General features: G+C 34.9%; 1 protein-coding gene across 4 annotated transcripts in view; it reads right to left on the reverse strand.

Moving 5' to 3' along the window:
* Positions 1 to 13,432, reverse strand: part of STS (steroid sulfatase) — a 110,942-nt gene that overhangs the window by 67,232 nt on the left and 30,278 nt on the right. For all 4 annotated transcript variants that reach the window (XM_030447498.1, XM_030447491.1, XM_030447507.1 and 1 more), the window contains 2 exons: positions 9,168 to 9,591; positions 364 to 500 (listed from right to left, as the gene is read on the reverse strand). In XM_030447498.1, the coding sequence (XP_030303358.1) occupies positions 364 to 500; positions 9,168 to 9,591 (561 nt within the window). The remainder of the gene's footprint in view (positions 1 to 363; positions 501 to 9,167; positions 9,592 to 13,432) is intronic.

Genomic DNA, 13,432 nt, shown 5'->3' on the forward strand with positions numbered 1-13,432 from the left:
TTATGAGGATGACCTCCAGAAGCTAGATGCTACTCTGAAGCTCAGGAGATTGGATTTAACTACTTTGCTTCAAGTGTACACAACTGAGGTATCCATACCTCTGACAATTCCATGCTGTATGGACTACCTTCACAGTCAAAGAAGGCAGCAGACATTTGTAGGACAGACTACATTTGATCATAAAGTAGATAGTACAAGAGCTCAGATTATTGTGGCTTTTAAATTACTATTTTTTCTCCTAAGCATAAAGGATAGGTGTGTCATATAAACTGTACACATCCAAATTCCTAAACTCTGCTTTTGCTGGACATGAATAAAAGTATTCTATGGATTTCCTTGATGTTAAAAGCAGATGCAACATACCTACACTCCAGTCCATTTCCTCCACTGCATCCCCATATAGACCATGCTTGCTCTTTCCTCTGAAAGTTTTTGAAGCGTATAGAGCAGTATGGACATGAAGATAAGACAGGACAAGGAGAAACGGTGCATCAGTGTTCCTGAAATAAAACAAAACAAAACAAAACAAACTATCAAGCACTTTGTATTTTTTATAACAAAATTTCCACAAAGGAATCTTTCTACAATACATCTAAAGAAACCAAACCAAACCAAAACAACAAACAATCTTGAACACATACAGAGTAAAAATGCCTTACTGGACTATCTACTGAATTGAAAACAGAAATAAGAAACAAAATCGAATTATTGTTTGCTGCATATATTGAAAGAGGCCTTCCTTAAAGCCAAGAACCTAGAAGTTTCTGGCCACAAAAAACATGTCTCTTCATTTACAAGTACATATTTAAAAGCCCGAATGCAACTGATGTTCAAAAACATATTACATATATACGTGAAACAAAACTGTGTTCTTCACAATGCCGTATGGAAGCTGACTAGATTATTATGAGGACCAGGGTTAAACATACCAGAATGACACTAAATTAAATCAACTATACTAGTACTTTACCTCCTTTATCCTGCACTAAGATATATAAACAAATCTTCTGTCAGTCTCTGTGGCTTTGCATGTGATCAATATAACACTACAAATATGTTGTACCAAAGAATATGTAATGTTAAAGTAGATACTAATAGAAACAGATATTTTCCTCTCACAGTAATGAACAGTCTCCATTGTCTTCAGTCTATTTCCTGAACAGATACAAAAGAAAGAGTGCAATAAATAGACTCTCATTTTGATAGTATTTATAATCAGTTCGAGCAGGCTGTGCATTCACAGCTCAAGTAAGAACTTTTTCTTATGCATTATTTATAAAGCTCTACTTAAAAAATTGTGCAGTACTAGCCAAATTTACTGCTGTACACTTGATCAGCATTTGTAGTACATGATGCATGTTGTAGATATCAGTTGAGTCACAAAAGCACTCTTCAGAACCTTGTCTGTATCTCATTTAAAAACACACAGATAATTACAAAGTATTTTTCACTTTAATTTAAACATATTTTCCCTCACCAATGTATGGTGGATAGTACTTTTGATTCACATCAACAGCAGTTAATTATTTCATGTTTTGACTGAATCACAGAATCACTGCGGCTGGAAAAGACCTCTGAGGTCATCACGTCTAGCCCATGACCTAACACTGCCACACTGGCTAGATCATGGCACTAAGCGCCACATCCAGACTTTCATTAAACACATCCAGAGATGGTGACTTTATTATGTCCCTGGGCAGTCCATTCCAATGTTTGATCACCCTCTCCAGAAGGAAGTTCTTTCTGATATCCAATCTAAACCTCCCCTAAAGCAGCTTCAGGCTCTGCCCTCTCATCCTGTCATTCACTGCCTGAGAGAAGAGCCCGACCCCCACCTGACTTCAGCCTCCCTTCAGGGAGTTGTAGAGAGTGATAAGATCCCCCCTGAGTCTACTCCTCTTCAGGCTAAACAATCCCAGCATCCTCAGCCTCTTCTCATAAAACTTTCCCCCTACTCTCTTCACCAGACTCCTTGCTCTCCTCTAGACCAGTTTCAGCACCTCAGTCTAATTCTTGAAGTGAGGGTCCCAGAACTGGACACAGTATTCAATGTGAGGCCTCACCAGCACTGAGTACAGGGGGAGAATTCCATACCTGGTCCTGCTGGCCACACTGCTCCTGACGCAAGCCAGGATGCCATTGGCCTTTCGGGCCACCTGGGCACCCTGCTGGCTCATGTTCAGCTGGCTGCCAACCAGTGCTCCCAGGTCTCTCTCTGCTGGGCTGCTCTCCAGCCTCTCTTCCCCCAGGCTGTAGCACTGCATGGGGTTACTGTGGCCAAAGTGTAGGACCCTGCACTTGGTCTTGTTGAACTTCATGCCCCTGGCCTTGGCCCATCCACCCAGCCTGTCCAGGTCCCTCTGCAGCCTCTTCCTATCCTCCAGCAGATCGACACTCTCCCCCAATCTGGTGTCATCTGCAAATTTACTGAGAGCAGACTCAATCCCTGTATCCAGGTTGTCCATAAAGACATTGAGGGAAGGAACAATACAACATGCACTTACAAACTTAAAATGAAAAACTTTCTAACCTTTAGAACTTGAAAACAAGTCTTTTAATAAAGAGATTAATATGATATCAATACTTTACTCTCAAGGAAAAATAAGTTGGTTTAATCTAGTATACTTATGATCCATTTTTCCTCTCCTTGTTTGGATCTGTTTTTCCACAAGTTGCATGGTTGAAGCTTTCTTTTTTACTGGCATAGAATGCAATACATAAACTCAAAATGAGAAAATTTTATCTATATTACTTCACCTGATAAATTGTTTCTGACCAGGATTTCTTCTTCATAAAAAGTTTTTCCTTTTTTAGAAGAAAAGGCAGAATAAATAAAACAAGAATTATTTTAATTGCCTTAAAATATTTGTGCATGTGTCCCTGGGTTATTTCAGTTTTATAAAGTACGATTTTAAAAAATAAATAAAATATTTTTCAGAAAAGATACTTTCCATTAAGTTGTTTGCCATACAAGTGAGAATCTTTCATTACTGTGGCACAAATATCATGAAATTTCTAACTCAATTAAAAAGACTGAAAATGTCAGCACTCCAAGTAAAATAATGTATATTTATGTTTAATATTTCATATGTATATTAATGTAGCACTGACCTTTAATTAAAGAACATCTCTCCAAGGCAGCTCATTTTTGTTTTACAACTTGAGTTTTTTTACTGCATCAGATTATCTTTGATTTTTCCTTTAAACACAGTTCACTGAATTGAGAGTAATATACAAATGTAAGGGGAAAAAAACACAAAAATATACTTTGTTTTGCAGATACTGTTTACTTTTCATGAAAACTGCCTTGCTCTAATGTCAAAGAGATAGTGAATACTTCCGAATGTATATCTGTATAGCTAAAGGTGAGTATCAAAATTCTCCTCTTCAAATGTTATTTTCAAGACATAACAGAATCACAGAATCATCTGGGTTGGATGGGTTCTCTGAGATCATTAAGTCCAACCTTAACAAGTCCAACAACTCAGGTTTGTTTTTTTTTTAAACAGAATTGACACAGAGATCTAACTTTTCATGAAGAGTCATTGAATGAATGATTGATATAGATGGGCACTACATCATTCTCTTCTTTGCAACTCAAATTGACAGGTTCTGATTGGCAGCTTGCTGTCAGGTAGAGAAGTGTCTTACCTATTAATACCCTACAAAAGCTCACAGGTAGCTATTTATTTCCTGCCAAAACTCTTGGAGGAGAATCATAATGGAATACTTTTGCCATGACCTTGAAAATGGAATGAAAATATCTCCTAGGAAGCAAGAAAGAAATTTGACAATAACAGCTTAACTCCTGAACCTCTTCAGTAAATAGATCCTTCAAAATTGTCTTGCCACTATTTTTTACACAGTTCAAACACATAGAAACTTCAGTTTCAAGAGATCTGGGATTTACTTACTCAAATTTAGTATAATTTTTTATCCTAACATGAATCAGTATCTTTTCAATATCCTGACTAGCCAGAAAGATTGCACACATTTGACATTAGACTCTCCTTAATGTATGCTCAACTGATTTTGGAAACCTTGGAATTCATCACACTGCTGATAACTCCTCTGCACTGCATAATACTAGGTTCTTCCTTTTTAAGGAGAGAATACTTTACATTACTCAAGGATTAGGATGAGGCTCGAGCTCTAAAATAGTGATTTAAATGGGTGAGAGTAAAGCACAAGTGATCTTTGTACTTCAGATGAGTTTTCTTTCCTCCAGTTTTGCTTTAAATATTTTCTGCACTGAAAATTCCTTGGGTGCTTCTGTTTGCTTTTCTGTATATCTATGTTAACCTAAGACCACTCCAGCAGAGCAAGAGGTGGGTCTCCAAAATTTTTGGCTTGAAGTTGTCAAATCAAACTGAGATTTCAAGTACAATTCCATAAGGGAAATGAGGTGGGAACATGACAGTGTTTTGTTTTACTTTTTCATAATAAATACCAGATTAACATTTAAAATATTGGACAAGTACATCTTTATGAACAACTTTATTTTTTGCTAGGTATGAAACTATCCTCCCATTCTAGCATAAAGTAGATACTTTTACCCCATTAAAGAACTATATCCTCCATACTAGTGAAGGTGTTGTGATTCAGAGCAGCTGACTATGAAAGAAGGTATAATTGGCTTTTCCTGAGTTGAGCAGTACTGTTGTGCTAAAATGTGCTAATGTGCTAAGTTTGTGCTAAGATTAGGTTAAAAATTGTTTCCATAATCCCAAAAATCTTATATATTCAAGATAATTCATCTGTAAGATCAAAGTCACCTGCAAAGAACTATTTGAAATAGATACTTTGTCCTACAAGCTAGATTTCATTTTGTTCTGATCACTAACAGTGCCAAAAAGCTTGTTAGTATAAATTAATCTATCAATAGACATTTCTTAGCCCTTTAAAAGACACTCTTTAAGCCACAAATCTTATCTTTCAAAATCTTTCAAAATCAGAAAAAAGAACTACAGGCTACCTGGGGTTAACTTACCAAAACCAGAAAAGGTGTTGAATATGGAATGAGAAAAGGAAATAATAAACAAAGAAAACAATGGAAAAACTCTTTCCAGAAGTTATTAAAAGTGGGATGTGTTTCTACTGTACCTCAATTGGTGAAATTATTCTTCCATGCAAATAGCCAAGATATATCTCTAATTTCATGCCTATTTCATCCTTTAATTGCTTAGATCTACAATTCATTAGTGCTTTTATTTCTTTTGTATATAACATTTTTTCTCCCTTTAAAAAGTCGACTCGTGTAAGCAGATGAAAAAGAAGAAATTTCTCACCTACTACAGATCAAGTCCCTCCCCGCCACAAAACTTTGGAGCCCAGTTTACAGATCTACTGCTTCTAAAAAGTGTTCCATTTACAATGCAGTCTGTCACTCATCACATTCCTAAGACTTAGACAACTAACCCTTTCTATTTCAGGTGACCCTAAAGTATACGAAAAAATATGTTAGCTCTTCTTTTCAAAAGGAACAAGCAGAAAGCTGAGGAAAAAAAAGTCAGCAGATTTGTTCTGGCTTGTACGTTTCTATCTTTTTTTAATATATCTGCACATATACATTACATGAATACAAGGACACAGAAACTCTTCCCCATAATTTGTGCTTTGATGTAAATTATGAAGACTCTTCTTGTAGGTTGCATAAACCCACTTGATTTTAGAACTCTGACTCCAGTGCAATGTGCCAACAGCCTGATCTGGAGACCTAATATATATGGAAAACTCTAAACCACAGCCTGCTGGATTAGATGAAAATTAATATGAACATGTGTTTCAAGCACTGAAATAGAATAGAATAGGTGAAAAGAAAATAAAGAATATATAAACTATCATAAAAAATGTGAACATTATGGCTATGAGATCTATGACTGAAAAAAATAGATCTGCATGAAAATTACTCAGTATCATCTTTAGCATAGCTTTTGGATACAACCATGTTTGTATGCAAATTCTGCTTTTCAGAAGTTATATTTCATTGGTATTTATTTTTTAAAATATTGTGATCAGCCATCAGGCTATTGTCAGAGAGGTACTCTGTAGCACAGAGTGGTACTTTTCTCTTGTTAACTTCTGATATGTTAAAAACAGGTCTCAAGCATTTTCCTAATTTGGATTTTCTGTGCAGCTGGTCATTAAAAGACACACTGAAAACACATGAGTGACAATCACGTTGAACTAGACATGAAATAATTAGCATCCATTTGACTTTCAAATATATTGTAATGTCTAGAGTCTGTTCTGATACATTTATAATATTACACACTTGCTCTTGGGAAAACGTAATTAAAATTAACATACATTGATCTTACCTGCCCACTAGTAATTAGGGTGAGTGCCTAAATTAGCATTTGTTTTCACACACTGGATCTGACACTCTGTAACTGTATATTGTATATATTCTTTTCCAGTGCTATCCACTCTGAAATTGTATATGGTATATATTCTTCTCCAGTGTAATTACTGAGCATTAAATATTGTATTTGCTCTTTATCAATCTACCTAGGAACAAATGAAAACACTAATACACATATCATAGACTAAGGAAGAAGAAATACCATATCACCTCTCCAAAAAACAGAGCAAAGTACAACAGCACATATTTATATGTTATGAAGAATCAGAATGGTCTCAGTTTGAAGAGACATCTAAGATCACCAAGTCCAACCATCAAGAAGAAATTATAAGTCTTGAAAATATAAAAATCTTATTATTATATACATGGTAAAAAGGCATAAAGCTGCCAATACTGAGAAATAGCTAGAAAAGAGAATAATGTCAGGAAGTCCATTGCACAAACTCTGAAGAACTTCATAAAAGTAATACAGATAATATTTATATTAAACTTATTTAAATAAAATTATGGTGGTAGTGGCTTATACATATATATATATACACATATGCATTCATACAAATTACATAAATAGAGGATAAAAGGGCTATATAGGAAATTGTATATCTAATTATTTTTAGTTTGATGATAAAATGTATGAAGAATCAGTTATGGTGAAGTACTCTTAGTTCCTCAGAGTTGTTTGAACTCTGGTATATTTGTGCACAGGGATAACTGGTGTATAGGACTCAGCTTGCTACAAATTGCATTTTCTAAACAAACAATCAAAAAAATCCTGTATAACAAAGGATTGAGTCAAACGTGTAGCTAAAGGAGGGTTGAGGGACAACCCTCTGTCCATGACAAGAATGCTGTGGACCAACCGTGGCCTCCAAAAACCTGGCGGTCCTGCACTTAGGAGTGCCAAATGTCCCACTGCTGATGCATCCTGGGTGCCTCTTGATAACCATTCCCCTAAAAATGGTCAGGGTTGGCTGACTAGTCATAAAACCAATGCTCTATTGGTACACTGGAGCTGAGAGGTATAATCCATATAATGTCAGAACCAGAACACTAATATATGGAACAGATGAGATCAGTGAATATTAATCTTATTACTCCTGTCCCCAGAAGCAAGCCTTATAGTCATAAACTTTGCATGTGACTTAACTACAGGGCATAGTTAACATTGTTCAAAAGCCCTTATTGCTTCTCAATACTTTAATGTGCTTGGATATTCTTTAATTTAACATTGACATTGAGTTGTCTGGGTTATAATTCTAACTGTAATTTCAGCATTCGTTTAACAAAATTTATTGTAAATTATGAACATGTGCTGTTGAACCTTGTCTTAATTTAACATACCTTTTGTCTGGAAACTAGAGAGAGAGAACTGGGGCCAACTGCCCCAGTAAAAAGTAAGCTACAATGACTTTCGTGATATATTGTTTTGTCAGCTCTAAACACTTAGCTGTAAAATAACGCTGTGTACATTAATAATATTAACAGAGTTACAACACTTACTAGTTTTCTAGCTCTGATTTCTAATCTTGAATTCAACTGTTCTACGGATATGATTAAACTAATATTGCATCGAAATCAATGGAGCATTCAGAGATATTAAAAAAAAATAATAATGAATCACTATAGGCTCATTACATACTTGTAAATCTCGGAAGAACCTGACAGCATATAGTTAATGTACTTAAGATTCTTTCTAAATCACTTGTTGACAAAGCAAATAACCCCAGAATAATTTTCAAAGGACCAGGGGGGTGTATGTATCTCTAGTAAACAAAGTACTTCACTGTTACTTACACTCCTTACATCTTTACATCTATCACCAGCACCAACAGGAAATAAAGATGCTTCAGTTTACTTATAAACACTCATGAGAATGCTGACTGCTGGGAAGACTTAGAGAAATTTGAAATTAAAACATTTCATTTTGATATGAGGAATAGATATGGCCACATTAAGTATTTATAATGATAGAAACAACAGAAAAATAGCTGTATGACATCGAGATTTTAGGTAAATATTTTTTGTTGATAACAGTTTTGATGATTACTGTATGCAGTCCTTGAGTCTTAAGTCTTATAACCTGTTTGAAAGGCAACCAAGAAAAATACTTGGGCAGATTTTTCTCAAATACATTGATTTATATTCAAATATGAAAATCTATACTTTTATTATTTGATCCAAATAAAAGCCCTGTGGTGAAAGTTACACCAAAGTAGCTAAATTTGCAGAAAATGAAGAATTATTTAGGATGATTCTGTACTTCCAAACTCTAGGTCAAACAATGTGCTGGCTGTAAAAAACTCACTACTTTCAAAAAACCCCCTATACTTCTCCATTTCAAAATGAATCTGGCATAAGAGTGGAGGCAAGTAACTTGTCAGTATTTTACATCGGCCTTATGAATGCCATTTGATAGACGCATCCAATCAATGATGAACAGTTCTCCATTACAGAAAAGTCATGGATTATGACTCTGCACTGTACTTTCACATAATTAAGTCAAATCACATAAAATTTTTCATATTTCAAGTTACATGACATTCTCAAGAATGAAAGCCCTAAAAACTTTAGGTGCTTTTTCAATATTTTCTAAAGAATGTAAACAGAAATAGATTTTAATTTCTATGGAGAGAAAAATTATATACCAGATAGAAAAAAACAGTTGCTGCCACTAAAAAACTTCAGTCATTTTTCAAGGAAAAAAAAATAAACAGATGATGCCCACCAGTTGTTTTTATTTCCATTTTTTCAAAACCATCATCATTGTGAATTACATTAACTTACAACGGAGATAGAAACCTACCTTCCTATAAACTGCACAGCTTCCTTTGTCAGTCTCTGAGTAAGGTTGTCATAGGACAGTGGCTGCTGGATAATCTGATGATCCCTCATTAAGAAGCAGTTCAAGTATCGAAAGTTGTAAAAGAAAAAAATCAAACCCACAAGTGAAAGAGCTGTTATTACCAAGCAGTAGCCCAGTGCTTGGAAAGGCACTTTGAGCAGGCCAATGTACTGCACTATTGCCAAACAGACCAGGGTGATTCCAGCAATTTGGATTGGGATCATGAGGTATTTCTGAACCCCTTTTAAAAACACGCTGCCTTGGCCAGGTCTGCAGTCTCTAAGATTGGTCACGGGGAGCCCATAAAAGTAATCAAATCCATGACTGAGGGGGTGGTGACAGAAGTCATTATTGCTTTCACAGTTCATCCCCAGATGCCACTTTCCTACAAAGAGACAAGGACAGGGAGTATTTCTGTAGTTAAATTGTCAAATTTATAATGTGTGCTATTCCAAACATGAAACTGTCACCATCTGACAGATACCACCAGCACCAACATCTATTGTGCAGATCCCTATTTTCTATCTAATCTTTCTTTATGCCTTCATCAAAGACTTTGTTTTGTGTCTGCCTATTTTTAGTTAGAAATAGTTTGGCACAGCTCCTGATGGAGACCATTAAACTCTGAGTAGGCTAGCAGGTTACTGAAGAGCAAAAGTCCTAAGAGATAACTTTGAAAATGAAGCCTTTGTGAATGTGTAGTTAAGTAGTCATAAAAAACACCATTTTGTAGAGGCTGCTGCTTTCCTAGGAAGAGACAATATGGAGTTACAAAACATCTTTTCTGAATTTTTTCTGGCAAATTAGTCACACTGGTCTAGTTAAAAAAAACAACCAACCAAGCAAGCAGTAGCAAACAGGAAATAAACCAAGAATAGTGAAATAACCAAGGAATTTAATTTATGTGATTGCAAAACCTCTGAAATTGCAGATTTCTCTCACTGTATACATATTTAGCAATTGAGATTAATTTTTATTTATATCTATTTAAGAAAAAAGTAAATTATTGCCAAATACTATCACTCATAGAATTTTGTCTCACTAGGAAGTCATTCTAATTCTGAAATAATGTTGGACACTGACTGGAACAAGAAAACAGCAAGTCTGATTTACATTTACAGTCTGATTATAGCAGCTTAAGCTATGTTCATGCTGATTACACTACTAAGATAATTTGTTCTTTGACTCAGGTACAAACCCTTACCATATGGTTATGCATCCCTTACTGCAACAAACCTATTTGGTAGGTGTTATTTAAATTCACATGCATAATTAAGAAAAAAAAATCATATTCAGTAAAGCCTGTTTTAAAAAAATACCTCTAGGGCTCTGGTCTTTGGTCTGAGAAATGAAATGTGTTTAATATTTGACAAAACATGTCATCCTTGACAAAACAGATGACATTAAATATTGCTGGACTAAACTTTCTTTTTTTATTCTGAATCAAATACATAATAATGACAATATAATAAAAAAAGCCCAGGAACCCACTGAGTCCTCAACCAACCCCAAGGAATTTGAAATATTTTGTTTCAGAGGATTCAGAATACCCATGGTAGAAACACATGGAAGGAAAAGAGCATATGTAGAATTTTTCCCTTTCCAGGGGAAAGCTTTTGCACATCTGTAAGAAAGATCTTTGATGCAGGCAGTCCTGAGTATCTTCTGGACAGCAGCATATACATCCTGCATTTCTGCTTTTGACAATGAAAATTTCAGATACCATAGTACCAAACAGGGTAAAGATAGGGAGTCAGTTATAATTTTTTTTAAACAGTGCCTAGCAAATGGTCTAGTTTCGTTATTTCTCTTTCACAAGTGACAGAACTGAAGTATGAGATGAGAATGTTGTGTGTCCAAGAAAAGAGGGAGAAGAATACCACAGAAATCTTGAACCTAACTTGATGCTTTGTTGGGTCCAGTTCTCCTCATAGCTGTATTGATGGTCTTAAACTAGAAATATCTTTTAGAAAAACAGCAATGCAGATCACTGTGTTGAATATTTAAATGTTATAATGGTAATATAAAAGGCTAAGTAAGACTGCAACTGTGAAATTTCATTCTCAACAAGCAAAGATACAGATTATGGAAAATCAATGCTTCAGTGTTTTCTTTTAAAAGTCATAAAATAAGAATGTCTTTATGGAACAGTCATAAAGCTAGATGTGCAGCAAGGTGAGCATGAAACAACTCTCATCAAATTAGATAACTGAAATAAATGTAGCAGCAGTAATAACAATTAATCATAAATTATTTAAAAGCTCTATTTTTTAAATTTTGCTCCTATTTGTCAATCTGAAAGCACCTATAATTCAGTGGAAAAATATAACAAAGAAACTAAAAAAGTTAAATATATGTTCATGGTAATTTATTATGACATAGAAAAGTTTGTTTAAACTGGATCTCAATAGAACTAGACACTGCAAGCCAGGACAGAAGAGCCAGGGAAAACGTAGGACCTATTTTTATCGAAAGAATTTTAGTAAGCACAACAAATTGCTCAATGTCAAGATGAACTTGAGCCTCAAGAAAAGTTATGTTCAGAAACAACTTAAGCCAAAAAAAAAGAAAAAAAAAAGAAAAAGGTAGACAGCAGGTTAGCTGGGAAAAAGCAAAAGCAATAGAAGCACTGGTAGAAGCACTGGTTCACATTACATGGATTGCTGTGAAGGAAGGACACAATTGTCAGTCTCAAATGGCTGCCAACACAGAGGACTTTGATCCAATGCTATTCCAAAAAAAACAAGTAATGACTGGGTCTACAACATGTGTTTTGTTTCCTTCCTTGTGTCAATAACCCCTGCCTTAAGCTAGTATTTCAACAGGTTACTGTAATGTTCTGTACTCTCTGGGACCCTTCTGAATTGGAGAGCAGTGCAAAATGATCCCTCTCTTTTACAAGTGAAGCTTCCCAGTATGGATACTTCACACAGAATCTTAAGCATCTCAGCAGTTCCTACATAGTTTTTGAGATACATTTATGCTGTTAATTGTAAATTATTAGCACCTTCAGATTTTTAGACTTAGGCTTTTTTTCCCCCTCTCCTTTGGTGACAATTAAGATTTCTGCAGGACAAAAGCAATGCAATGAAAGGCAAGTGAAACATAGCTAGAGTCTTATTCAGGCAACAAACATCATTACAAATTCAGAACCCAGAATACTGTAAAGGCTGCAAAAATCCATGTTTCACCTCTACTTCTCCCTCAGACATTTGAAAAGGCAGTAATAGGAAGACTGAGTTGTATATAATGATATATATCTTTTGGTATGATTTTGTGTTCTTCAGACAAATGAAAGTACAATGAAAGATGCAGAGCAAGATGCAAACAAATATTTTATGTGCTAAAAGAAGTATATTTATTTTAAGTATATAGCAACAGTAATATATATGCATAGACTATTAATATCATCAGATTTTAAGCTGTTCTATTAATAACCGTTCTATTAATCCTACTTCATAGACCAGCACATCCTGAATTAGACACATTACTACTGTGGTGTACAAATATCAAACACATTCTATAGGAATGGGTATATACTTCTGTAGGAAGCATATAAGCTCCAGTTTATCCCTTAGTGTATTAAACTTTGGAGATACATATGGATTTTAAATTTATCTGGATGTGAGACAACACAATGGATAAAAGTGGTGAGGAAATGCTGACCTTTACTCAATTGTAATTTAGTATAGCAGCAGTTAAAATAATACCCACCTACTTTCAGTAAAATTTTTACATTATGAACAGCTATTTTCTACAAAATACTGATATTTCTTGCTACTCTCCTGAATCCTTAACAGGTGAGATGAATATGTTAATCCTTAACATATTAGATGAATCTGGATTTTTTGAGAAAATGTGGTTTTGTTGCAGATATTCTGACTGTATATCTTCCTATCAGATCTTTTGGATGTCACCTTCTTTGTGTAACAGGGGAAAAGCAACAAGGTAAAAAGTGTATATGTAGACTAGATTAATAGTTAAAATATATTTAGGGAAGTATCAAGCAAGAGGAAGCATATATTCAGATGAGGGGGGGAAAATTTGCAGTTAGGGAAATAAAAAATGTCCGGAGAAAAGAGGAGAGAAACTTGGCAAAAAAAAAAAAAAAGTGACATTACAGGTTTGAGGAACTGAAAGGCTTCAAATTACCCTTATGCCAATCCATCACTGGTGCAGGATTTGACTCTTAATTGTTTGGGAACTGCTGAGTTAGATTGAACGAA

The sequence above is a fragment of the Calypte anna genome, chromosome 1 (genome assembly GCF_003957555.1).
Source record: "Calypte anna isolate BGI_N300 chromosome 1, bCalAnn1_v1.p, whole genome shotgun sequence".
NCBI classification, from domain to species: Eukaryota; Metazoa; Chordata; class Aves; order Apodiformes; family Trochilidae; genus Calypte; species Calypte anna.